Source organism: Nyctereutes procyonoides, unplaced genomic scaffold (genome assembly GCF_905146905.1).
Source record: "Nyctereutes procyonoides isolate TBG_1078 unplaced genomic scaffold, NYPRO_anot_genome, whole genome shotgun sequence".
Taxonomy (NCBI): Eukaryota; Metazoa; Chordata; class Mammalia; order Carnivora; family Canidae; genus Nyctereutes; species Nyctereutes procyonoides.
Window position 1 is genome coordinate 54840513 of NW_026575020.1, and position 27170 is coordinate 54867682.

General features: G+C 57.3%; 2 protein-coding genes across 5 annotated transcripts; one reads left to right on the forward strand and one right to left on the reverse strand.

The window, feature by feature from the left end:
* Positions 1-397: 397 nt before the first annotated feature.
* OTOP2 (otopetrin 2) lies at positions 398-25313 on the forward strand. 4 transcript variants are annotated; one of them, XM_055336747.1, is made up of 9 exons: positions 398-870; positions 7094-7301; positions 15636-15812; positions 16051-16396; positions 17129-17265; positions 18428-18486; positions 19152-19285; positions 21336-22306; positions 24108-25313. In XM_055336747.1, the coding sequence occupies exons 4-9, from the start codon at positions 16084-16086 to the stop codon at positions 24276-24278; spliced, it is 1785 nt and encodes a 594-aa protein (XP_055192722.1). In that variant the 5' UTR covers positions 398-870; positions 7094-7301; positions 15636-15812; positions 16051-16083; the 3' UTR covers positions 24279-25313. The 4 variants fall into 4 exon arrangements, with proteins under 4 accessions (XP_055192722.1, XP_055192706.1, XP_055192710.1 ...); XM_055336731.1 differs by having other exon boundaries at positions 398-829; XM_055336735.1 differs by lacking the exon at positions 7094-7301.
* On the reverse strand, positions 10883-14757 carry USH1G (USH1 protein network component sans). Its single transcript, XM_055336762.1, is given in 3 exon segments — positions 10883-11761; positions 11763-12093; positions 14465-14757. Coding segments are annotated over 3 exon segments (1374 nt in total). The 5' UTR covers positions 14629-14757.
* Positions 25314-27170: the final 1857 nt, after the last annotated feature.

The following is a 27170-nucleotide window of genomic DNA, read 5'->3' on the forward strand; positions in this document are numbered from 1 at the left end:
AAAACAGGCTCAGGAGAATGGAAGGAAGAGATAAAATTTTTGTTTTTTTTTTTAATTAGATGATGAAGAAGACACTGGTCCAAACTTGAGACAGGTGAGCCCTCCTCCCAGGCCCCAACGGATGGGACGCCTGTGAACCTACTCAGGCAAAAATGGGGTGTGTGTGTGAAGGGATGGTGTTAGATGATGCTGGGCTTGGCCTCCCTGGGACCTATGGAGTTCCCCACCCTGGGGCAGCTATGATTCTTCCCTTCTGCAATCCACATCTTTATTTGCTGGGGTTCATTGGGGTTAATTATCATTGTGGTTGGGGTGGGGTGGGGAGGAGCCTTGCCCCAGCTCCAGGCCCTGGAAGGGAATCATGAGAGTCAGGGATAGGTTAGGAGAACTGGAAGGCTGGTACTGGGAGCTGGGGGACGTGGGATGGATTAGAAAGACACCTCCTGCCAGCAGTGTAACCATTTCTAGGCTCCACGCCTGGGTGGCCAAGTCTGTAAGCCTTCCTTGCCTCCCACCCATTCATGCTACCCCCCTCCCCCAAATCATCAAAGCCCAGTGAGGTCTGGCTCCAGAAGGCAAGCGGCATTATTCACTGGGGTGGGGCCGAGCGCTCTGGGGGAGAAGTGGCCTGGCCATGGCTCAGATCTTGATCGACTGAGAGTGGGACTGGCATCCCAAGCTCCCCTGGCTCCAGCAGGGCAGGACCACATCGACGGGCCACCTCAGCGTCGGCCTCGCCTCCAAGGACCCTAGCCCTGGCCCACCACAGCTGCCTGCCGTGTGCATCCCGCCTTCTAGGCTGCCAGCTACTCTGCAGGGACGAAGCCAGGTTGGTGATGGCCCAGAGGGGCAGGTCAGGGACTGAAACAGGTAAGGGAAAGGGGGCCGGCCTTGAGCTGGTAGGGATGCTGCTGAGGCTCCGAGGCTGTCAGCCTGTCCCCACCTGGCAGGAAAGGACACCGAGGATAGGTGGCCCAGGCCATCTGTCCAAATTACAGGGCAATCTAGGTCCTTGAAAATCCAAGGCTGGAGCTGTTAGCAACCCAGACTCCTGACCAGTGAGGCTTTCCAAGGGTCACTCGGTCCCTCCCGCTGCGTCCGTTCAGCACCACAGTCCAGTGTGTGTGAGCGACTCTGGGGTGTAGATTAGCCTGAAGGTGTGTATTGGACCTGGTGGGGCCAGTGCCAGGGCTGGAAAGGGAGTGAGGGCCACGATCCTTGCACAGTGTGGAGACAACCGAGAACAGCGTCTAGAGTGGGGCTCTGGACTCAGACACACCACGGTCTCATTCTTGCTGTGTGACCTTAGGGGAGTTGCTCGACCTCTCTGAGCCTCAGGTTTCTGACAAAGCGACTTGGAGTGGATGAGGGTGACACTACCTAGCTTACTGGGTTGCTGGAGAGAGTAATAAGATCATTTCTGTACCATGAATATCAGCGGACCACCACAGGGCAGGGCTCATCACTAAGCAATTCCTTGGGCTACCGTACTTATAGCATTATCGTTATGGTGCATATTAGTATGATTTAAATCAAACATATATTGGTATCAATAATGATGCTAATAAATAGTTTCTACTTCCAGCAAGACAAAGGGCCCAACCATGCTCACTCCCTCTGTTTCATTCTCCTCGCCTTGTTTTCCGTGTATGCGCGCGTGTGTGTGCACATGCGCGTGTTTGCAGAGGAGGGCTGGTGTTCAGGGGCCCGATGCCTCACCCCACTTCTGCTCTGCAATACTGACCACACTGTGTGGGAAGTGTGGGGACCCTGGCAAGGGGAGTTTAGGACAGCCCAACAGGTGGGTTCCCACCTCTAGTTCAGGGATGCCCAGGCCTGACTGCTGCCCCCTGAGCCCTCCCCACCCCCAGACTCCTGTCTACCAGGCCCCTGGGCTTGGTCATCCACCTACGGGGTGTCAAGACCTGAGCTAAGGGCTTAACATAGTTTATCATCCCAACTGGCCTACTATGTGGGGTTTAATTATCTCCACTCACAGAAGGAAACTAGAACTTGGAAAGACAAACTAGCCTTCCCAGCAGGTGGTGGAGCTGTGTGGCCCAACTGGACACTCTGGCCCAGGGGAAGCCGTCCACCCAGGTCCCTCTGTAACCTGGCTGACCCAAAAGGTAGATCTGTACTCGCTCGATCCCCTTCCTTCTGGATCACTGGTCCTTCTTCCCCTACTGCCTCTGTTCCCTGAGGTTCTGACACCCAACAAACCAGTCACCCAAAGAGAGTTTGAAGAAAGCTTTGTGGGAACCCTCAATTCAGGGCAAGGGGTGGTGCGAGGAGAGGTGGTGTGGGTGGCTGGAGCTTCGACCTTCCAGTCTAAAGGAGCTGGGTCCTAAAAATAATAGATGGGAGGAGTCTAAAAATAGACTGTAGACAAAATCATGGAACCCTCTGTGAGTGTGTATGCACACGCACGTGCACATACCCTTCTAGGAACCCTGGAGGCCCTGAAGCAAAGATCAGTGAGCAAGACCACAGAGACACACAAGCGTGCTCGGCTCACAAACAAACACAACCTTCCAGGAGAGCTCTGGGTCCAGTACACTCACCCCGTGCTTGCACAGATCCATTTCAGTGTCCTCACCCACATTACATACACACGCAGGTGCATATGCACACACAGCTGAGAGCAGTCAGCAGCAAATCTAGAGGCTGAGCAGGAGGGCGGTGGACAGGAATAGAGGGTGGTGGACGCAGCAAGTCCCACCTGTCCCGCATCCCACTCCCCAAGTCCTGCCAGCTGAGCCCCTGTTCTGACGTGGGGAGTCCCTGAGCCACCCTTGTGTCAAGTGAGAACCTGGGGAGGTGGCTCAGTGAATAGGGTACAAGGAGCCAGAGTTTGGGGATTTGAATCCCATGGCCCTGACACTTGTGCACTCTGCGGCTTGGAGAAATGACCTAACCTACCTGAGTCCTGGTTTCCTTACCTGTGAGGCAGGGCAGTGAGATGGTTCACAAGGGTTTGCTGTGCCCCGTATATGCAAGTCCAAGACTTATGCTCTGAGAAGGCAGCTGGCAGTGAGCGGCCGTGCAAACTCACCAGAATCGATACCTCAGTTTAGGCCCTTCCTAGCAGGTCATCCGCCCTGAGCTTCAGTCTCCCCATCTGTAAAATGGAGCTAGTAAAGAATGCCTTCCTGCCCTTGCCACTTGAAAAGACAGTGCTATGAGGGTGCTGTGAGCTATGACTGTGGGGAAGGGGGAGCCTCCAGGGTCAGAGATGGTAAGGGTCAGGCCCCCTCTCCTCCCAGAGAAAGCCCCTCCCCCACTACTGTTCAGGATCAACTCCCCAGAAAGGTATATATCCAGAGCGGGGAGAGGGTCCCACAAAATGTTTGCCCATGCAGACCCCCCTGAGCCCATGGAATAAAGAAGCCAGAGTGAGAGAGGGTAAAACTGGGATTTACAACTTTAAAGGATTTCCACGTCTCATCACACTGGCGTGCCCCAAGGGTCTTTCTCTAAAGACCAAATTGGTGGTTCTGAATGGACTTGCCAGAAGTTTCCCTGCCTCAGACTCCATCAGACTTAGTCATTCAGCTATAGAAACCCGGGAGCAGCGGGGCCGGTGCAGCTGTGCAGAGTCAGACTAACAAGGAGTCAGGCCCTGTGTGTGCTCTCACAGGCTGTATGACCCAAGCAACAACCTAGTGTTCTCGAGTCTTGGTGTTCTTCTCCATCAAATGGATTAACTGACCCCCCGTAATTATTAAATGAGTCGTGTGAATCCTCAGAAACCACAGATGTAAAGTGCTGACATACAGCAGGTGCTCAATAAATGCTCACCATCATGACGAGACATGGCACCGCTGGGATTTGAGCCCTAGCCCTACCACCTCCAGCAGCGTGAGCTTGGGTACGTTTTACAAACATCTCTGTGCCTTGGTTTCCTCATTTGAAAACCAGGAATAACAACGGCGCCCGAGACCATGCGAGTAACACCCTGGAAACGCTTTGGGCACCCCAAGTATTGCTATGACTCTCGGACTATGGTTGGGAGGTGAGACCTGGGTCAGAAAGCGGTGCTGCATGCCTGCTGGGGGCCCGCGGACCTGCACCACAATCCCCTCGGTGCGGGGTGACCAGAGGAGGGGCTACAGGGATCCGGTTCACCCAAGACAGGACCGGCGGACCGAGGTAGGGAGAGGGACAGGGAGCCTGTCTCATGGGAAGACACATTGAGAGAAAGATGCTGACGGCAAGCTCTTCCTCTCCTCACACCACTGCCGACGCCAGGTGGGGGTTCCCCCACACCCACAGCCAATTCTCCAACTCCGGACACCAGCCGTCCTGGAACTTCATTCAGTTCTGAAGCTGACGACGGGGCTCATGTCAGACCCCACAGGTGTCTGGGCTCGGTCCCACAAACACAAGCTCACTTCTGACCTCCCCGATCCCCAGGCTACCTGCATGTCTGTCCAACCTGGCTAAAAATTGGGGGGTTCCCAGAACCCACTGCCTCAGCCTCGATAGTTTGCTGGAACAGCTCTCAGAGTTGAGAAAAGGACTTTACTTATATTTACTGCTTTATTGTAAAGCGTATTATGATGAGCAGCCAGATGAGGAGATACACCAGGTTCAGAAGGGTCCTGGGTGCAGGAGCTTCTGTCCCCGTGGAGTCGGGGGACACCGCCTTCTCAGAACATGGATGCATCATCACCTCAGAAGCTCTCAGCACCCTATAGAGTAGGGGTGCTCATGGAGGCCTCATTGTGAAGGCATGATCGATCATTGGCCCAATCTGCAGCCTCCCTCCCCTCCCCAAAGGATGGGGGGCACTGAAAGCTCCAAGATGCTAACCGTGGTGACCAGTCCCCACACTAAAGCTGTCCGGGAGCCCACCCAGAGTCGCCTCGTTTGAACAGAAGACGCTCCTATAACCCAGGAACCCCCAAGGGACTCAGGAGCCTTGGGGAGTCTGGAACTGGGGGCAGTTACCAAATACATATTTCTTATGATGTGACCAATGGCAAAGGAGTCTGAGGTCTAGAGAGATGAGGCATCAGAAAGAGGAGCGGGGAGACTGAGCAGGAGCCCCAGCATTACAGACAGACGGGGCAGAGACCGAGACGGGGCTAGGCACACTCTCCAGTCACAATGAAATGCTTCTGTGGGCTTGCTCCCCCATCTCGGCTGGCTTTTGCCCTCCCAAACAGCCCCCCAGTATCTTGCCCTGCGGCTCCACAAACCAACCTGCCCTCTCTCAGCCCAGCTCCTCCAGGCAGGTGGGTCAGCCCAGGTGCTTGGGCCACCGAAGTTGCCAGCATGCCCCCTGCCCCCCACAAGCCGGGCTGAGTCAGACATCTGCCCAGGACCAGGCAACCCCAGGCCAAGGGGACCCAAGACCAAAGACAACCCCCACCGAAGGGTACAAGTGCTTGGGCAGCCGATACACCATGGTTAGGCATGCAGGCTTCAATACCACGGGAATTCGTCTCTGAGGCTTGGTTTGTCCACCTGACAGCAATGTGACCTTGGGCAACTCATAACACTGCTCTGACCCTCTGCTTCCCCCCCCCCGTGAAATGGGGATGATCATCATGATACAGTCCTTACTTTACAGGGTTGTGGCTTTAGTGGGAGGATTAAATGTATATAAAGTGCAGACACCTTATAAGCTCTCAACATTAATAGTAAAAATATGAAAGCTTACCTCTGGGGACAAGGTGGTTGAAGGGACCCAGGTCAGGGAGCCTGAGCTTTCCTTAATTAACTGGGACCTGAGGAATGTCACAAAACCTCTCTGATGGTTAATCTCTTCGCCTATGGAATAGGACTAAAACTCCTCACCTACATATCTTGTAGTATTAGGAGGAAGTTTTGGATGAACTCTAATGTTCAGATAGTAATATAATGGGGCCAGGTCAGTGGGCCTGCGATTCCCCCTCCAGAAAAGATGCCCTGGATCCTGCAGGAAAGGATTCCCCAGGGGGTCCTCCCACCAGATGGAGGCCCATCCTTGGCCAGCTGACCATTCCTTCCCTGCCTCATAACCCTCCCGACCCCAGCTGGTGGGATGAGGAGGCCGTGCTGTCTGTCTCCAATATCTAATGGGATTGGTGAGGTGGCATACGAGGGTCAAAAAAGCAGCTGGGTCAGAAAAGCAGAACTGCTCCCCAAAGGGCCTAGGATTCACCTACTGGGTGGGCGGGGTCACAGATGCGGTGAGTGCTTCATGGGCTTAAGGCCACCAATGACCGTGATCATCACTAATGTGTGCTCAGTATCAGGCAGTGTGCTAAGTGCCTAATCATGCATCATCCTCCCATGATCATTTCACCTCCTGACGATCCACACTGTTGTTATAAGGAGTAATAACCACCTGTTTTACTTGAGGAAACAGACTCAGAGAGGCTGGGTAACTGACTCAAGGCCGCACAGCTGGAAAGGGCCAGCACCAGCTTTGCTGCCCCGATCTGGCTGTGTCCTGAGTCCTGCCACCTCCTGTACAACCCAGGCTCATCTCAGAGAAGGTGACGCAGGCAGGCGCTGGGAGCATAGGGCTGTCACGCTGTCCAGGACTCGTCTAACACAGGGACAGGAGGCAGCTGGCACCACAGAAGGCACCAGGAGACCGAGTGCCACTTTGCCCGTTTGGCTGCTCTGTTATCTTCGGCCAGCCCCTTGCCCCCGGGGCCTCAATTAGCTCATCTGTAAAATGAGGTTGCCCCACATACCTGGAGGCCCTTCCTGGCTTCATTTGGCTTCATTCCTGGAGTCATTTGACACCCCCCCCCGCCCCACGTCCACCAAATTAGTAATCTCATTTATGATGTAACTTCCGAGCAGTCTCACTGAGGCTTCTTAACACAGGGTCCCTGGACCCCTCGGAGCTCCAGGAGCTGCCTGGAATTATGAGCAGAACTGCATTTGAGTGTGTGTCGTGTGGGGAGTGCATTTTCCCAGGAGAATCATCTATATCGTTACCAGATTCTAATCCCTGAAGGCTAAGAGCCACTGATTGCTCCAAACTTTTAGAACTGCCCACACCTGGATCTAAATTTTAAGGGGAATAGGTCGAGAAGGCAATCCCTACCATGTAAAATTCTTCCCTTCACTGTGTTTAAAATCCCCTCAGACTTCCTGCAGCTGCACCTGCCACCCGGCTCCAGGCTTCCACCCTCCGGCCACACTGACCCATGGAGACCCCAGCCCCCAGGGCTTCCCATTAGGCTCTGCCTCTACGCCACCCACTGAAGCTCCTATCCGCTGTCCTGTGATTGGGTCCTCACCCCCATGTCCTTCCCCCGGAACCGCAGCGCCAGGACTGGCGGGTGTCTCTTGAGGTAGGTAGGTGCAGTGACCAGGATGGCCGGTAGGCATCACAGGGCGGATGGCCTGCGGAACATCGGAGGAGAGAATCCCAGCTGGCCCCCTTAGCAGCCTGGCGGGGAGGAGAGTGCACCTGCAGTCAGGAGGTCGGTGTTCTGGGTCTGGAGCCTCCCCTCGGTAGGCCTCAGTTTTCCCATCTGTAAAGTGGAGGGAGACGACCTAGAACCCCAGATGGTGGTTAAGCAACCTTCCCCCTGGGACATCCTCTGGACCTTTCTGTTGGATGCTGGAGGGAGGGAGCTGCCTTGCACTCCCTTTGGCAGAAGCACTTGACCCAGAATCCTTAGGGAATGAAATAAAATGACTCAGGGGGCCTTTCGGGACTTGACTGAGCAAACAGAGGCTACTGTCTTCCAGCTCAAGGGGAAGCCTTACCCCCTGGGGAGGAAGGCGGTTCTAAACAGGGCTGCCCCAAGAGCTGCCCGGACTGGTGAGGGAAATGGGGACCACATTGGTGGCCTCCCAGGGTGGGCAGGAGGCCTTGAGATGAGGGCTTTGGGGCCTGGAAGGTGGGTGGCAGCCTCCTTAGGTACAGTGTCTGCCCATCTGGAGAAGGCCAGGCAGGCCCTGCTGGGAAGGGAGAAAGTGTCCTCGTGCCCTCAGCAGCTGCAGGATCTGGGGACAGGGCTGGGGCCTGGACCATCCTCCTCACTCAGCTTCTGGCTCTCCTTCCCCGGTTCTTCTGGACATTCCCTCTCCATCAGCTCCAAATTCTGGGCCCAGAGAGAGCAGGGTGAAGGCCCAGGGATGAGGGAAGGCCATGCAGGGATGCACAAGGACGGAATGCTCACCCATCCGTCCCGTGACCCCCTCCAGGGGGGCCATGAGGACCAAGTCCTGTTAGGTACAGAAAGACCTTCTCCCTCTTCCACCCTCAAGTGATTAAAGGATGAGACGCAGGCGCGACTGTGATACAGAACGTTCTCTACAAAAGTTATAATGAGCCTGTGGGAGGTGTACTTTGTACAGCAGTGGGAATCCCAGAGCCTGCCCCACTCTGGCACTGGGAGAACGGGGAGGAGGCTGAGGCAGGACACAGAGAACAGAAGAGAAAGGGCAGCACCTGGGCTCTGAGAGAGTCGAGTCGGCACTTGGGGGTGGCCCCAGGCCCAGGCCCAGAGAACAGGGAAAAGGACTGGGGTGGGCTCAGGGTGGCAGTGGCAGGCAGCCAAGTCTGCAGTGTGGAAACAGAAACCACCTCCACTGTGGCCCCCGCTCTGGACGCACACACAGACATGCCAGATGGAGGCCTGTGGCATTCTCTGGGGGTTCTCTTGTCTCCTGACCCGGCCAAGGGGGCCCAGGAAAGAGGTGGGGGCTGTGGCAGTGCTCCCAGTGGGAGCTGCTTCCCAAGCTGAGGGTCAGGGATGGAGGCTCATTGCTGACAGAGGAGGAGGGTGCATGCGCCCACACATGTAAGGGGGCCCCTGAGTCTCTCCCCCACATCTGTGACCTCAGTCCAACTGGAAAACTGAGGACACATGTCTGAGGACCACCTGGGGCTGGCCTTTCTCCTGGTCTCACTGGTGTCATCACAGAGCAGGGACACATGCTGAGCTCTCACTGACTGACTATCCACTCAGAACTATGCAGCTGCCCCGCTGCCTCCAGACCTGGAGGCAAATCCATCCAGCAGCCCTCAACACACACAAACTTGCACAGAGCCCCGGGGAGCTTAGATAATCTACATCCTCAGGCTCTTCCACTGTCCATATCACAGGACTGGCCCACAAGAGGCTAGACACCCAGCCATGCCCAGTCTCCGCCTGTCTCTGCGCTGGGAGCCACTGAGGCAGTTGGCAGCTGCCTTTTCTCCACCCCAGAGCACGCCCACCAGGCCAAGGGCCCTAATACTGCAACTCATTGCTCTAGCACCTTACATCTATTGCCCTGACCCTCTGGGGTCCATGGAGGGACCAGGGTGGAGGCAGGGTGGACGAGGGCAGAGTGAGGAGGGCAGAGTCAGGCTGGGCCCTGCCACAAGGTGAACTGGTAAGGGTGCCATTCACCCCCGCCCCCCCACCCCGGCCTGGCACCCCAACTCGCCAGCATGGCCAGTAGGGGAAGGACACTGGGACGGGGGCTGGCTGTGCTTGGGATGGGGGTGGGGACTACCTACAGTCAGAGCATTTGGCTGAAGAGTCTAGCTAGGAACCTCCTCTCTAAGGTGTATGGGGGGAGGGGAGGCAGCCCAAACTCTTCCCTTCACAAAAATGTAGGATATGAGCAAGTCTCCAGCCTGAGCACAACAACAGGATGCTCAGAGGAGAGTGTGGGGAGAGACAATGGCCCTTGGAACAGGCCATGCCCACCCCCCACACTCCCATTCAGCTCTAATGGGCATGTCATCTATTCCCTGGGGCCCCAGGGGTCCCCTGCCCTTCCTCTGGGGCTGGTGTCCCAAGAATCCACATGTCCTTTAGGGGCATTCAGATGGGTGTGGCTCAAGGGCTCCAGGACCCCTTGCTGGTACCTCCAGGCTACACCTGCATGTGGAGTGTGGACAGGCTTTCAAAGGAGATGATCCACATGGTCTTTGCTCCTGGGGAGGGGCCGGGGGGCTTCAGGGCTGGCAACTGTGAGGACCTCATGGTCCCACGGTGGGTTGTGGCAACATGCAATTCATTTTGGTTTGGAGAGAGGAGCCCCCTGTTATCTGTAGAGAAAGACACAGAAACAGACTTCAGGTAAGGGCCTTCAAGACATAATTTTAAGACAAGATGAACCATTTGGACAACTAACCCTCTCCTGACAGGCTAATGGTCAGGGATGGGGACACTGGCCATCCCCATCCAGTGAACTCTAAACCAGACTGCTTCCCCACACCCACTCCTGCCCAGCCATGCAGGGTAAAAGCCACTGACACCAAAAGGAGGCAACGTCATGTGCTGGGCTTGTGGGATGCCATGAGAAAGGGGTCCGCCCAGGGCCAGGCCACCAGTGTTAGCAGACTTGAGCTCCCCTGACAGCTTTTGAACCTGACAACTCTCCTCCCATGGGAGTCACCAGGCTCTAGAGCCACACAGACCGGGGATCAAGCCCAAGCTCTGCACGAAGCAGCAGCAGGACCTTAGGATGAGCTACTGCAAACTTCTGAGGCTCCAATTGCTCTCCTGGAAAATGGGGATGATACAGTCCCTGCACATGGGAGCTGGGAGAGACTCAGTAAAAGGACATGTGCAGGGGCATCTCTGGCACCCAGTAGGTAGGAGGGCCCAAAACGTCCTGGCTGTGATTACTCTGACTACTGTATCGCATTCACACTCATTTGGGGGCATTTTGAGATCTAAACGAAGGTGTATTTTACATTAGCTGTGATAAGAAGGCCTCCTGTCCTCCTTAAATTGGCAGCCTCTTTTTCAGAGTTGGGGATGAACAAATTAAGTGAGGCCTCTTGTAATTGGTGGGGACTAAGTTTTACTAAATACGGTATTACCCCCACACACACACACACTCCTGAAAAGGCAGATCCTCCCCTGCGGTCCCCTAAGGCCCTAAGGCCCCCATCTTCCCATCCCCCCAAGGCTCGGGGCACTCACAACTCCGTGTCCTCCAGGGCTGGCGGGCGCTCCAGCGCCTGCCTCCTCCTCCTCACGGCCCCCAGAATCTTCTTGCGGGGCCCCAGGGGGACGCTGATGCTGCGGAGGTCAAGGTCGGAGCACAGCATCAGGGCCTCCAGGTCGATCTTCTCCTGCCGCAGGAGGGAGGTGAAGTCCTCCATGTGCAGGGAGGCCAGGAAGGTCTCCAGGGGGCTGGTCTCGGGCTCCAGGTCCTCATCCAGGCCCAAGTCCAGCTCGTCCCAGGGCAGCTCCTCCCCGCAGCTGCGGTCCTGCAGGCTGTTGGCACTGCCCAGGCTGTCGTCGTCCAGGCTGGGGGAGCTCTGCAGCCGGCCTCGCGGGGCGCCCTCGGCGTCCTCGCGGCCCAGCCCGTGCAGCCCGCCGCTCAGGTAGTTCCTGCGGAACACCATGGTGCCCAGGCCGGGGCGGGTAAACAGGGAGTCGTGGCCTGAGTCGGTGCTGACCTCCGAGTGGGCAGGCTCGGCCGCCAGCGTGGCACGGGAGACGCTGTCCTCATCCGAGAGGAACATGTCCCGGAGCGGGGAGCGGCCCCACTCCTTGGGGTTGGCGTAGGTGCCCTGGCGCACGAACATCACGTCGCTGCCCAGCTGCAGGCCCGAGAGCGAGCGCACGCTCTTGCGACCGTCCTCGGAGATCTTGAAGGTGCCCTCGCCGCCCTGCTTGCGCCGCTCCAGCTTCCGCTGGATCTTGCCCTTGCCCCTGGCCGTGCCGTGCAGCGTGGCCTGCGAGTAGGGCAGCTGGCTGCCCAGCGCCAGGTGCTGCAGCCGGCGGCTCAGGGTGCTGGACGTGAGGCTGGAGAAGCTGAGCGCGTCGGAGCGCTCGGCCCGCTCGCGGCGGGTAGCGCCGCTCCATGCGCTCGTGGTGCTTGCGCTGCATCTTGGCGCACTCGCGGATGCGCCGCTCGGCCTCGCGGAAGGCCTTGTCCTTCAGCTTGCCCACCAGCTTGGGGTTGAGGCTGCTCTGCTTGGCGGCGATGGAGTCCAGGTAGCGCACGCACTCCATGTGGCCCTTCATCGCGGCCATGTCCAGCGGCGTGTGGTAGTCGTTGTCCAGGCACCAGATGTTGGCCCCGAAGGACACCAGGAAGGACAGGCAGTGCAGGTGGCCGTTGGAAGCTGCCAGGTGCAGGGGCGTGTTGCCCCAGATGTCACACTTGTCTGGGTCACCCCTGCAGGGAGGACACGCAAGGAGGGGTGATGAACCCACGGCTGGCCGGCGGCCTTGGCTGCAGATGCGGGGAGCTCCCGGCCGGTTGGGCGACCCCCGGGGGCGCACCGGCAGGACCCCAAGGCCCCGAGATGTCTCCTCTGACTCCTGGAGATGCCAGACCTACCTAGGGAGAGCCGGGGGAGAAGGGGTGGAGGTGGAGGTGGGGGTGGAGGTGGAGGTGGAAGTGGAGATGGAGGTGGGGGTGGAGGTGGGGGTGGGGGTGGAGGTGGGGGTGGGGATGGAGGTGGAGGTGGGGGTGGAGATGGGGGTGGAGATGGGGGTAGGGTGGGGTGGAGATGGGGGTGGAGGTGGGGGTGGAGATGGGGGTAAAGGTGGGGGTGGGGGTGGAGCAGAAATAGCCCCAGGCCCGCAGGGGGTGGGGCGACAGGAAAGGCGGGGCCGAGGCGGGGCCTTCCCCAAGAGAACTGATGGCTGGGAATCTCAGGGGATAAATATTTGATGCCCAGAGAGAAAGGAGTGAATTATTCATGGAGCCCAGCGGGGAGCTGGCCCAGAGAGGTGGTGGGCCAGGGCCGTGTCTGGGTCTCTAGGCAGGCGCGGTGGTGAGTGTGGCTGAAGGTGCAGGGGTGACCTTAAAAAAGGACACAGGAGACTGGTGGGTGCTGAGCCTGAGCCCCGGGGGGAAGGTGTGTGAGGGTGCGTGCCAGTGTGTCAGCGGGCACGGCCTTGTCTGCAGGGAGCGGGGCCAGGCCTGGCAAGGCTGCGTGTGAGAGCAGGTGTCGGGTCTTGGCCTGGGCTGGGAGGGGAGTGTGGGGGCAGCCAGCACCAAAGAGGAGGAGGAGGCAATTGTGCAACCTGGGCCCAAGAGCCCTCCCTTCCTGGGGCTGCCCTGTCATTGGGAGCCTTACAGGCAGGCTGGCTTGTGCCTGCCGGGGACCCCCAGCATCTTCCCACACCCTCCACACCAGATTGCGCCCCTTGGGAGCCCAGCCGGCTCCTCCAAGCTCTCCCCTCCCACAGGGGCCTGGCTCAGCACCTCTGCCTCACACTAATGAGGCCCTGAGGCCACCCCACAGGGCTGGAGGAAGAATCATTCCCTTGTCTCAACAGCTTTCCCCCCAACCCCCTCCTCATTTCCCCTACTGGTCGCCAAGTCCTGCAGGACAATGTGACGAGGAGCTGCTTGGCATCTGGCCCACACCCCTTTCAACACCAAGCCTTGCTCTCTGTAGGAGTTGGGGGGTTTGGTGCACTGGGAAACCACCCTTTTCCGTGGACCTCTCTGATGGGAGGCAGGATGGCAGGACCGCTGTGTGCTCTCTTGGTGCAGGAAGGGCCAGTCTTGGCTTCTTGGAACATGGCTCAGCAGCCTGGTCTTAGGGCCTGCTCCCACCTGCCGCAGGCCTGAGGAGAGCCTCAGAGGGAGGACAAGGGGGTTCCCACACACACACATGTTCAGGGCTCAAGCCAGCATTTGGCACCAGGGCCAGCTGGGCCCCTTGCCGTCCACTGTGATTTCCCAGGGCCTAAGATGTTCATATGAACCCTCCTGGGTCATGTCCTCCTGGGGGCATGCTTTCCACTCCTTTTCCCTGTCCAGGCTGCCCAGGTGTCCAGTTCAACCAGCTGACCTCTCTGTAGGAAACTGTGGAGGCTGGGGAAGCTGTCCACAGTGTCATTCAGCCCCAAGAACCTACATCAGTGGCCCTGGATCCTGAATTCCTCCATTGCTACCTTCACATCCCTTCCCTGGCCCTGACACGTGGACTCTATGCCCACTCTTCCTCCCAGACAACTCCTAAGGGCAGGAGAGGGAGCCCATTATGGAGGAGGGGCAGAGAGGGAGTTAATGAGGTGGCTGCACCCACTGACATTTGGTGCTGGAGACAGTGCCCATAAATCCCAAAAATGAGCCGGGAGAGAGCTGAACAGGGAGGTGCAGCACTGGCTGGGAGAGCCCTCTGGCCCTGGGCTGGGAGAGGGCCCTGAGGAGCCTCGCTTTGCACCACTTCTCCCCCTTCTCTTCCATCCCCACTCTTGCTTCCTGGTGACACCCACCCAGGAGACCGATCCCACCTCCCCCTCACTCTGCAGCCCCTCCCACAATCATGGACCCCAAATCCCAGTCACTCCTCTCCTAGCCCCTCATCCAGGTCACAAGTGTCACATGCCTCGGGTTGTGCCGCCCTCCCACAGCTGCCAGGCTCCGGGGTCCCACCTTAGTTGGGGTAGAGAAGACAGCCGCTCAGAGGAGGAAGGCGGAAGATAACTTGGAGTCTTGGGGAGTGTGTCTCAGGGGACTGGAGGGGCCTGAAGACTCTCTTCCCCTTCGACTGGGGGGCTCGGGCAGGGACAGGGTGGGTACTCACCCCCGGCTCACGATGAGCCTCAGCGACTCCAGGTTGCCGTGGTAGGCAGCCCAGAGGGTGGGAGTCATGCCGTCCTCGTCGGGGGCGTTCAGCTCCTTCCTGGTGGCCTCTTTGAGGAGCTCCAGGTAGCCGTCCCGGGCCGCCCGGTGGTACTGGTCGTTCATGGCGCCTGACTCGGACGGGGTGGGCAGGGGGCACGGGGAAAGGCCCCCCGCGGGGGAGGGCGGCGGGGTTAGGGCTGAGGCATGGGGCTGGAGGAGGGGGCCGAGCAGGGCCCGGGGCCGCCAGCCCCCGCTGCCGCACACGGAGGTTGCGGAGCGCCAGAGCCGCCGCGGACATCTGAGCCGCGCACCCCGGGAGGGAGGGGGGGAAGGATCTCCCGCCGCCAAGGGAGCCGCCCCCGGGCTGCCCCTGGGTCCTAAACACCCTGCTCCCGAGCGCACCGGGGACGACCCACGCGACACCCTGCCCTCGCCCCAAAAGCGGTCACCCCAGCGCCCCGTCCCATGAGGCCCAGCCTGGGGACGGGCCGAGGTCTGTCCTCACTGGAGCCCCGGCTCTCCGGCTCCCGATGTCTCCACCCGTCGAAGGAAGGGGCCAAGGACTGGGCAGCGGTGTCTGCGGGCATTCTGGATCCCTAGGACAGCGGGCCAGGGACGGGGAGGAGGACTGCGCCCCGACAGCCAGGAGCACCCGAAGGCCTGGCTCCAGGCGCCTCGGCCGCGCGGGGTCGGGGGGGGGGGGGGGCGCGCTCCAGCAGGGGGCGCTGGAGGACTGAGCTTGCTCCCGGAGCCCGACTTCGCCGCGGAGCCCCCTGCGGGGAGCGATAGGGGAACCAGGAACGTCGACCCCTGGGAGGGTGTCGGGGAAAGGGGCACTGGGGCCCCAGAGGAGCACAAAGGTGGAGGGTGCGCTGGGCCTGGGAGGGCGTCGGAGTCCCTGCGGGCCCTTGGGGGTCTGCTGAGCATCAGCGCTCGAGGCTCAGGACGGCGGGGACCGCGGGCACCGCGGGGCGCGAGGGCGCGGTGGGCGCCAGGGGCGGGGTGCCCTCTGGGTGCCGCAGTGCGGGGCCGCGCCCGAGGTGACGGGACGGCGGGGGAGGGGGCGCCTCTTCACGGGTAAATATAAATCTTACCTTATCTGGCTCCCGCGCTCTCTTCCCTAAATTCAGCTCGGAGAAAAGATGGATCATGTGAGTGGGACTGAGAGATTTATGGAGCTGAGCTCCCGCGGCTGTAAATCACCCTGCCCTCCCCAGTATAAAGCGCCCGTACAGCCCGGTGTGGGGCAGAGGAGACGCTCGCCGCCCCCTGACCCCCGGCTCAGCGCGGGCTCCCGGACCAGCCAGGTGGGTGCCCGGACCACACGGCCGACGGCCTGGGGAGCGGGGACGTGGGACGGGGCCCGACGGGGCTGCCGCCGCCTCTCCTGCGCTCCGTCGTCGAGGGAGAGACCCCAAGGGTCCGCTTCTCCCTTGCGTCTCCCCAGCGCATCCTCCACCACCGCAGCCCCCACCCTCGGGGGGGATAAGACGGGCGAAGGAGAGCGCTCGGGTTGACCTGGTCCTGTCCGCTCCTCCCCCGCAGTGACCCCTCCCACCTCCCCCAGTCGCCGCTGCCATGTCGGAGGACTCGGCCCCGGGCCCGGAGGAGAGCCCGCCAGCGCCCCGGGCAGGCTCCCGCGAGGTGTGGAAGAAGGGCGGCCGCCTGCTGTCCGTGCTGCTGGCCGTGAACGTGCTGCTGCTCGCCTGCACGCTCATCAGTGGCGGCGCCTTCAACAAGGTAGCGGTGTATGACACCGACGTGTTCGCGCTGCTCACCACCATGATGCTGCTCGCCTCCCTCTGGATCCTCTTCTACCTCTTCCGGACCGTGCGCTGCCCCGACGCCGTCCCCTACCGGGACGCGCACGCCGGCCCCATCTGGCTCCGAGGTGCCCGGGGAGGTGGTGGGGGGGAGTGGGGGGCAGGCGAGGAGCCAGAGGCTGCGACCCTCAGAGGAATTGTGGAGTGCGCCTCACGGTAGGGAGCTGAGAAATTGGGGGTGGGGGTGGGAGGGAGGCAGATGTGGCTGAAGATGAGATGAGCTGCAGTTGAAAGAGAAGAGGAAGAGAAACAGTCTTGGGAGAAGAATGAAGTGAGGGATGGAGAACTTCTTTGCCCTTCCTAAAGACTGAAAAGGGATGGTCACAGGAGAGCCTTTGATGGAGAGCAGAACAGATGACCGCTGCAGCTGAAAGAACCCACCTAGGGCCCTTCTCCTGCCAATCTATGCAGCCCCAAAGACATAGGGGCTCAATAGGATGTCTGTCCATCCATCCACCCTCTCAGTCCTATACTCATTCTCCACCCACCCATTCATCTTTCAATCCATCCATTCACCCATCCACTATCCATCCATCCATCATCCAACTATACACCCATCTGTCCATCCATCCATCCATCCATCCATCCATCCATTCATATAGCCAGCCAGCCAGCCATTTATCCATCCTCTCAACCACCCCATTCGTCTATCCATTGATCCTCCCATCAATCTTATTCATCTCTCCATCCAACCAACCATCCAACCAACCACCCATCTAGCCATCCATTCTCAGATCTGTAAACCATTCTCAGATCTATAAACCATCCTCTCTGACCCATCCTCCACCCCTTGTTCCCAGGTGGGCTGGTGCTGTTTGGGATCTGCACTCTTGTCATGGATGTCTTCAAGACTGGCTACTACTCCAGTTTCTTTGAGTGCCAGTCGGCCATCAAGATTCTGCATCCTCTTACCCAGGCTGTGTTTGTCATCGTCCAGGTGGGTGGAAGGAGTGTTCTTGAGTGTGGTGGAAAGGAGCCAACACCTGACATGAGGTCAGGAGATCTCCACTCTCCTACCCTGAGCAATCAAGTAACATGGGGATAAGACTGTAGCATGGATCACCTGAATCCATAAATCTGAAAGCACTTGGTAATGAATTAATATCCAAATGTGAGCTCCTACTTAGGGGTCCCGTGATTTCATTTTGACCAAAGCAGTGCCAGTATCAACATCTAGGATGTCTGAGTTGTGGCAGCTGCCATGCCTCCTAGAACCTGGCTTGCCCTCCCTGAGTGCCTGTAGAAGGCATCACTTTCAGTCCAGGGTCCTGCTGTGAGCCTGGCTGGTTTGACTTCAGCTATTATCCATATGTTCTATATTTGTTCAGGAAATAGGGTGTCCTGTACCTGGGATTTTTTTCAAACAAGTTCAAGTATATATATTTTTATTTGTTCCAAACTCTGAAAGATCTTCTGATTGAGCTGAGGCAGGACTGGTCTTACATGGAACCAGAACAGATCTCAGCCCTCCACCATGACCAGAATGACCACACATAGGGTTCCCTCTCCTGAAACATCACCCCCGATGTGTGGATTTCCATAATTCAACACATTCGTGACTTTGGTATTTATGAGAGCTTTACTTTTTTTACATTTTACGGGTTTGAAGAATACTCAGGTGAAATGAAAATACAGACCCCCTTACATCACCAAATACCATGACAAGGATTTGTTGGCAACCGGGCGAGGGTTGCAAGGCAACAAAGGATGGGGATGGGGCAGGGGATATTGCCAAAGGGAGGTGAGAAGCCACCAGAGATTCTCTCTTCCTTGGACAAGACTCAGGCTGGCCTCATAAGTAACTAGACAGTCAAATTTCTACCTGGGGAGGGGGGCGGGGAAGAACAGCAACCACAACAAAAAAGCATCAAGAGTTTACACATAACATTTTCAAACTCTGAAAGAAGAGAACTATTTTATACACATTTTTTCATGGAGAGAGAGAAAGCTCCTGACTCATTTTGTAAAGCTAAGAGAAATGTGGTAGGTTGGTGAGGCTCTTGAGGTAGAAGAAATGTACTGTGGGGTTTGGACATGGGCACTCCAGAGTCTGGCCCATCTGCAGAGCGAATGACCTCCCCCACTCTCTCTCAACACAGACTTACTTTCTCTGGGTCTCCGCTAAAGACTGTATTCACGTCCATCTGGATCTGACCCGGTGAGTGCTCAACATCCATGCCCACGGAGCATGAGCAATGAGGGCTTTCCAACCTGGCCTGGGGCTTCTTTCTGTACCCTGGGTGGGGTTTCAGCCAAGGCTCCTTGGCTCTGTCAGCCTGATTCCACCACTCTGTGCTGTGTTGTGTGTGTGTGTGTGTGCCGACACACTCATACCTATGTGTTTTGGTGGGATGGGTTATATAGTGCACTATACGTGCTTTCTTTCTTTTTTTTAAGATTTATTTATTTATTTATTCATGAGAGACACAGAGAGAGAGAGAGGCAGAGACACAGAGAGAGAAGCAGGCTCCATGCAGGGAGCCCAACGTGGGACTCAATCCCGGGTCTCCAGGATCACACCCTGGGCTGAAGGCAGGCACTAAACCACTGAGCCACCCAGGCTGCCCTATATGTGCTTTCCTGTAGGAGAGGGAGCAGTAGTGGCCTGAGCCCCTGGACACCCCCTTGGCCCTCTCTTGGGTGGCATTCTGGCCAGATTAAGTGTTCCTTCCAAACTCAGCCTCTTTGCTTACACAGGGGGTCTGACTGCTTTCTTGCCTCCCCACATCATCTCCCAGTATAGCTCCCCAGCTATCTAATCTCCCCAGGGACCCACAATAGGCCAGAGACTCACTGGCCTCTTTGCTTCCTCTCCCCAAACAGGTGTGGTCTCATGTTCACCCTCACCACCAACCTGGCCATCTGGATGGCAGCCGTGGTGGACGAGTCCGTGCACCAGACCCACTCCTATGATAGTTCCCACAGCAACACCAGCCACCTTCGCCTCGCTCCTGACCGTGAGTGTCCAGTTCAGATTAAACCTGGTCCCAGGATTTCCAGGCCTTAGGGCTTGGGCCTTAGGGCTTCCAGGCTTGTCTCTCTTGCCCTCACAAGAGAGGAGAGCCTCCTGCTCCAGACTCTGTCTCTGAAGACAGAGTAGGCCACACCAGAAGGAGGGTGCCAGGGGGCATATTCTCTCTCTAGAGGATGTAGCCTTGGCCCCACTGTTCAGGACTCCATCCCACCAAAGAAGGGATTTGGGCTCCAGGATGAAAGGGCGAGGGTGATCAAAGTGGAGGGAAGGAAAGGGAAGCAGGTAGAGTGGCTCAATGGTGGAAGCATGGGACAGAGTCTGGCAAGGAGAAGGTAGAAATAATAATCACAATGATAATAGTGACACTTTTCTGAGCTCTGTATGTCAGGTGCTATGCTGAGTGTCCTAAACACTCTACTTACTTAACCCTCACAACTTCCCAATGAGATGGATACTTTTTTTCTTTTTCAGTGAGAGAGAGAGAGAGAAAATGTGTGTGTAAGAGTGGGGACAGGGGAGGGGCAGAGGAAGAGGGAGAGAGAGAATCTTAAGCAGACTCGGCACTGAGCATAGAGCCTGGCACAGGACTCGATCTCATGACCCTGAGATCATGACCTGAGCCGAAATCAAGAGTCTGAGGCTTAACCAACTGAGTCCCAAAATGAGTACTATTAATATCTCCATTTTACAGATACAGAAACTGAGGCCTAAAAGGTGAAATAATTTGCAATATTCACAGAACTACACTGAAGAATAGAGTCCACAGGCTCCCTGGGCCAGTTCTCTGGACTTCGGTAGCTCCCCCGCCCCACCCCACTAACCAGGACCAGACTAGATGATTGATGGTTAAAAACCAACCTGGAGGGGGCACCTGGGTGGCTCAGTCGGTTAAACATCCAACTCTTAATTTTGTTTTTGTTTTTTTAAGATTTTATTTATTTATTCATGAGAGACAGAGAGAGAGAGAGGAACAGACACAGGCAGAGGGAGAAGCAGGCTCCATGCAGGGAGCCCGACGTGGGACTCGATCCTGGGTCTCCAGGATCACACCCTGGGCTGAAGGTGGTGCTAAAGTGCTGCGCCACCCAGGCTGCCCCCAACTCTTAATTTTGGCTCAGGTCATGATTTCAGGGTCATGAGATCAAGCCCCAAGTTGGGCTCTGTGCTGGCTGGGCATGGAGCCTGCTTGAGATTCTCTCTATCTCCCTCTGCTGCTCCCTCTGCACATACATATGCTGTCTCTGCTCTCACTCTCTCTCTCTCAAACAAAACAAAACCAAAAAAACAACCCAGAGAGGTGGCCAATTTAATATGCTGGAGTCCCAGGGCGTAGAGAGGGATACTGGGAAGGTACTTGCCCTGGGGTTGGGAGCCAGGTCAAAAGCTCTGCCATTACAAGCCACTTTACGTCAGTGAGCCTCAGTTTCCACATCTACAAAACCAGTGGGAATAGTTCTGGGGATGAAAAGAGATGTTTGCCAAGATCCAAGACATTCTATAAAGTGCACTCGGGACACAGGACAAGATTGCTACAGGTGTGCCACAAACCAAAATGACGGGAGGTCACACGTGGGCCAAGCAGCTCACCTTCTGGGCTGAGTCAGATGCTGGGGAGAGCTGCGAGGAAGCTGGAATTTCCGGGGTTCCCAGGAGGGCCACCATCTATCGGGACCAGAACCTCACCTATTTTGGGGATCCAGGGATGGTTACTGGTTGGGAAGGATTGGAAATGTCTGCCTGAAGGAATGGAATGGGATGAAGCGGCCAGAATCTGCGGTTCAGGTTTTTGTTTATTGAGCACTGGCTACTGTTTACTGATGTGCCCTGGTCTCTGGCGCACAGTGGTGCTCAGTAAATCCCTGGGGATTGAGTGAGCCAGCCGGGCCCTGTGCGAGCACTTTGGGATACGGTGGTGAGCATAGCAGACAGTGATTCCACCCTAACAAAAGTCACAGTTGAGAGGTGAGGTCCTTCAGATGGGGCGCCTCCAGGAAGTGGGAGGGCAGTCCCACTCTGTGCCCCTCTCTCCACAGCGGAGCGAGCGGGCAGCTCGGTTGGAGGAGACTGTTCCTGCAACACAGCCATCTGCCAGATTTTCCAGCAGGGCTACTTCTACCTGTATCCCTTCAACATCGAGTACAGCCTTTTTGCCTCCACCATGCTCTATGTCATGTGGAAGAATGTGGGCAGACTGCTGGCCTCCTCCACCCACGGCCACGGCCACAGCCACGGCCACACCCCATCCCAGATCAGCCTCTTCCGGGAGACCTTTTTTGCTGGCCCGATCCTGGGCCTGATGCTCTTCGTGGTGGGGCTGGCTGTCTTCATCATCTACGAGGTCCAAGTGAGTGGGGAAGGGGGCCGCCCCGAGCAGGCCCTGGTCCTCTACTACAGCTTCAACATCATCTGTCTGGGGCTCATGACCTTGGTCAGCCTGAGCGGCTCAGTCATCTACCGTTTTGATCGCCGGGCCATGGATCACCATAAGAACCCCACTCGAACCCTGGATGTGGCGCTGCTGATGGGTGCCGCCCTGGGCCAGTACGCTATCTCCTACTACTCTATTGTAGCTGTGGTGGTGGGCACACCCAGGGACCTACTGGGGGGGCTCAACCTAGCCCATGCTCTGCTCATGATTGCCCAGCACACCTTCCAGAATGTGTTCATCATCGAGAGCCTCCATCGGGGACCACCCGGGGCTGAATCTCATGATACCACCCCCAAGGAGTCCTGCCATGGCCTTACCTTTGCCAATGCAGATGCCCTTCACACCTTGCCTGCCTGCCCACCCACTCCCAGGCTGGTTGGCACCAGCCATGGCCTTACCTTTGCCAACACTGATGCCCTCCACACCTTGCCTGCCTGCCCACCCACTCCCAGACTGGTTGGCACCAACCCAGGGGGACCTCAGGAAGCAGTGGCCATCATCTTGGCCCCCAGGAGCCACTGGAGACGCCGGTGCCTGAAGGACATGTCTCTGTTTCTTCTGCTCTGCAATGTCATCGTGAGTAACTGGGGGGTGGGAGAGGGGAGATGGGGATAGGCTGAGGGGAAGAGAAGGTCAAAGAAGGATGCTCTTGGCCTTCTCTGTCTTGTCCCCAGCCCACTTGAGAATCCTACAGCTCTCTAGGAGAGAAGCAGGTTCAGAAAGAGTCAGATGTAGCCCCTGGGCAAACAGCATCTCAGGGCACAGAGAGAGAATGAACTCCCAGCCTTCTGGCATCTAAGCTGTAGATGGAACTGGAGGGCTCCTGGGGAATGCTGACCTGGGGGCTGGGCGGAGGTGGCAGGGAGCTGTGAAGTGATGTGGAGGGTGGGTGCCCTCACCCCTCCATGAAAGGTGTGACTGCTCCTGGGAACTTGTGACCCGCTTGCTTCTCAGAATAATTGGAGCAGCATCAGGAAGTAGCAGAGACCAGCATAAGTGTGAGCACTCTCTTAGCAGAGTGCGGTGGAGGGCTGGCCTGGAAGGGGGGCATTCACAACAGCGCCCCCTCCCTGCTAATCCGGCAGAACCGTTTACTAAGAGAAACCCCTGTGCTAACAAGCCTTCACCCCAGGGCAGAAACACTCCATGAAGACACACACCCCAGTAAAAGAATACCCCTCATGTGGCTACATCCCAATAGAGAAATGCTCCGGTGTAGATAAAATCCCCAGGGGAGAAATTTCTAATATGCAAACATTGTGCCCATGTGAGTGCATCCCAAATAAAGAACACAGCTCTACTGAAGTTTAACTCAAGATAAAAATATAAAAATAGCCCTTTTAGCTATAGTCTCCAACAGGAAAATATCCCTAATATACGAACAAACACGCTTAATGCGGGTCTATCCCGATGGAGAGCACATCTCCAGAGTGATTCCACCCCAGTGCACACAACATAAAATATACCAACAACCCTGACTTGAGTGCACTTGTAGTGTGTCCCCACTGTAAATACTGCCCAACCGACCGGTAATCTGTTAATAAAACAAGGGGGGGGGCAGGGACGATCACCAATTTCTGACCCCCCAGCAGAAGCAATAAGGCTCAAAACCTCTTTATATCTTGGGCTAGCCTGGAAGCCCACCTCAGCCTGGCCCTGCCCTCACCTTCCCCTGGGGGTGGAGGGGGGCACGCCTGCAGGCTGGGAGCTACCTTCTGGGAGGCTGGTTTCGCTCCAGGTACCTGTTCCTGGGTCAACTCTAGGATCATCCTCTCCAATTCTATTTTATAGGACAGAAACAGGCTCAAAAAGGAGCTGTGTGTGCCCAAGGACACATAGTTCACTGGGGTTGGGGAAGTGGGGCTGGCCCAGAAGCCATTGTTCTTTGCCTTATACCCTATGCCTGAACTGTCTGAGCTCCAGCCAGAGATGAAGCAGGATTCCAGCATTAACATCCTCCCAGATCTCGGAAAGGAACAGACCTGGCAAACAGAGCTTTTGAGGGTGGTAGTGGGGTACACTTCTGGCTGGATCCTGACGCCGCTGGTTTAGCCATTTGTACCCAATTCTCTCATCATCTTTCCCTTCCTCCCTATCTGACAAATGAGCCATAATGACAGGGTAGGAGATGGGATCACAGGGGGAGCCCCAGCCTGGGGGTGGGCAAGTTCAGTTGGGCACCTATTCTGAACTCCTTAGTGAGTGCCAGGCCCTGCCCAAGATGCTGAGGTTCCCCACTCACTACCCCTCAGCCCTTGCTGTCCATCAAACTGGAGGGCTGGGACCCCCTTCCTATCACCTCCCAGCAAAGTCCACAGAAATAACCTACAAGTGGCCAGCAGGGGCCAGGTCCTGATGCTCCCCTCTCTCCCCACAGCTGTGGATCATGCCTGCCTTCGGAGCCCGCCCTCACTTCAGCAACACTGTGGAGGTGGACTTCTATGGCTACTCACTCTGGGCAGCCATCGTCAACATCTGCCTGCCCTTCGGCATCTTCTACCGTATGCACGCTGTCTCCAGCCTGCTGGAGGTCTATGTCTTGTCCTGAAGGCCCTCACAGAGACATGTAGGGGTGGGGCTCTGCTCATGTGCCCACTCAGAGACCCCCCCAGGAAAGAACCCCAGGCTGGCAGTCACTGTGCCACATTAGCACCCATTCCCCAGGGTAGAATTTTCACAAAAGTTATTTTTCCAGGATGAGTTTTTAAATCACAATCAGGACATACCCACCCACCCCAGTATAATCCTGGAACTTGGAGTGACCAGGGAGGGGAGACCTCTCCCTATAATATCCAGGACCAGGCAAGATCCGGAAGTGTCTGCAGCTCTGGCGCCACCCCTGACCCCAGCCCTGTGGCCTGGAGCTGGAACTGCCTGAAGTTTGCCCCCCCCATCCCCCACTTCTTGTCTCAGCCACCCCATCTGAGATGATCTAGGAGAAAATCTTGGAAGTCAGAGCTGGAAGGAACCCTGGAGATTTTCAGGTCTCCAGCTTTTCAGTGAGTGAGCCAAATCCGAGTTACAGACTGGTTACAGACCTGTCAGCACCTGGGTGGCTGGGAGGGGCTGGACAGAGTACACGGGCTGCCATCTTCCTCTTCCCCTTATCCTCAAATGACAAATACGTTTGTTTATGTGTTCCACGAAGCGTGAAAGGTTAAGAAAGACGGACCTAGTCCAGCTACCATTTTACAAAGGAAACTGAGGCCCAGAGAGGTAAAGTGACTTGCCCGAGGTCACAGAGCTAAAGAGAGCCAGAGCCTTTCTACTAAGGATCATAATTTTCCAACAGCAGAACTTCTTCTTCCTTAAATAAAATATTTCAAGAACCCAAGTTTATAACATAAACAGGGCTGTTCTAGTGTAAGAGGTGTTGGGGGACACAGAACCTTACTGCGTGGGTCCTTCCCTTACCCACCACCCCCACTCCCTGGGGGTGGCTGAGGCGAAGCTCTAGGGCTTCTAATCCCCGAAAGGCATGAATGAGATGAACTTAGCAGACACAGAACCTGAGAAAGCCAGGCAGAGACTGAAGAGGAGGCCCTGCCAGCTAGAAGCGGAGGAAGAATCAGTGGCCAGCCACAGTCAGGTGAAGGGGGGGGACCGGCTAGAGTGGGGACTGCGGTGCGGGCTAGGGTGGGAGAGGTGGAATGAGGTGGGCAGGTCTCAGAGGCTGCTGCGGGATGTCAGGAGGGCCAGGGGGGGCGACTTCCCTCCTCCTCCGCCCCCTGTCCGGTCAGAATGAGGTCTCCTCCGCACCAAGGTCACGTTGGATTTAGGGAGAGACAGTGCAGTGGCGAGGTTGCTGCGTGACCGCACCCCTCCCGGGTGCTGGGTGGGGTACAGGAAAAGGCGACACCACACCTGGGAGGGGGTCCGGTCTGTTCCCTGCTCGGCCGCCAAAGGAAAGTGTGGCCTGAACCCCGCAAGGCGTTGCTGGGGCCTAAAGACGCTGCACCCCACCCTCCCCCACCTTCCCCACCCCCACCCCCACCCCCGGGGCGGGCCTCCGCGGGTCCTCTGACCCTGAGGCCGCCGGCCTGCACCGCCTCCGGCCCCGCCCGCCCGCCTCGCTATTGGCTGCACCTTCCGGGCTGGAGCCCCTGGCCAGGTAATTAACGGAGGATTAATGAGATCCCCAAAGTCAACAGAAAAATCGATGGGCCGAGGAGCCGGGAGCAGAGGCTGCGCGGTCCCGCGAGCGGAGGGCGTCAGGGGCGTCGGTGCGGGCGCAGGGGCCTGACCTGGCCCGACGATCTGCGCAGCTCGCAGTTGCTGGTCCGCCGGCCGCGATGCCCGCCCAGGCCTCAGGTAAGGCTCCCCGCGGCCCCGCAGGGCCCAGGAGCGCCCTTCGACTGCTGGTGGGACATTCCTGGCAGACCCACCCTCGACATTCACACCTACTCCGCCCCAGATCCGGGGTTCAAGGACTAGGGGCTACAGGGATAAGGAAGGGAGTGGAGGATGATTCGTTGGAGGCCAACTCCTGGCCACCCCAGAACCAGCCCCACTCTGCCCTCCACCCCAACTCTAGCTCCGCGTACCACCTCCTTTCCGCGGATGGAGGGCACACAAAAGGTCAGCAGGGCGCACCTCACCCCAGCCGGTCTGGGTGCGCACAGCCAAAAGGTGGGTGCCGAGGCCAGAAAGAAGCAAACACCCGGACGCCTGAGTTAAGGGGTGTGGGGTTGGGACTGCCGGGATGCCCGGTCTGAGGCATATGTGTAGCGGCTGCCGCAGGCTCCGAAGCCCCTCAAGTGACTCGTAGAGAAATCGCCGAGCTTCCAGCCTGTGCTCAGCAACCTCCTCCGGAGCTGGCCCTGCGCTCCTCACCAGGCGCCGCACCCCAACGACTGTGCTGCTTTCATCATCTCTCTGATCGCGACACACAAACCAGTTTGGTGTCTGGGCCCTCTGTTGGACTGGCCAAGGGAAGTGCCAGAGGGCGGCGGATTCCTCCTGGGTGTGCCCCCGCCCTCTTCCCCCGCTTCCCACCCCAGCACCCTCCCCCCCCCCATCGAACAAAATTCGCCACTTTCAGGGCTCCCTCTAGCGAAAGTTGGAGGGTTGGATTGGGGGTGGAGAGGAGAGGGAAGGACCCTGGAGAGAGAGGACCTGGAACCTAGTCCTCCAGTGTCCCCTCGAAGTCCAATCAAAAACCGCCCCTGACATTCACCAGTAATCCTGATCCTTCCAGCCTCTCGAGGACCTCAACAGAACTGGAAGGAAGTGCACAAATAGCTAACAGAGTTTTTTTGTATGCCAACCACGGCTCTACATGCATTTACGTGCATTAAATCGTTTAATTTTGACAAAACCCCTTTGAGGTAGGTATTATGCGTTAAGTCCTTTGTTTATTCATTGAGAAATCTTTACTGAGCATCTTCTGTGTACCAGGCACTATTCCGTAGTTGTACATCCGTTTTGCACATGAGGAAAC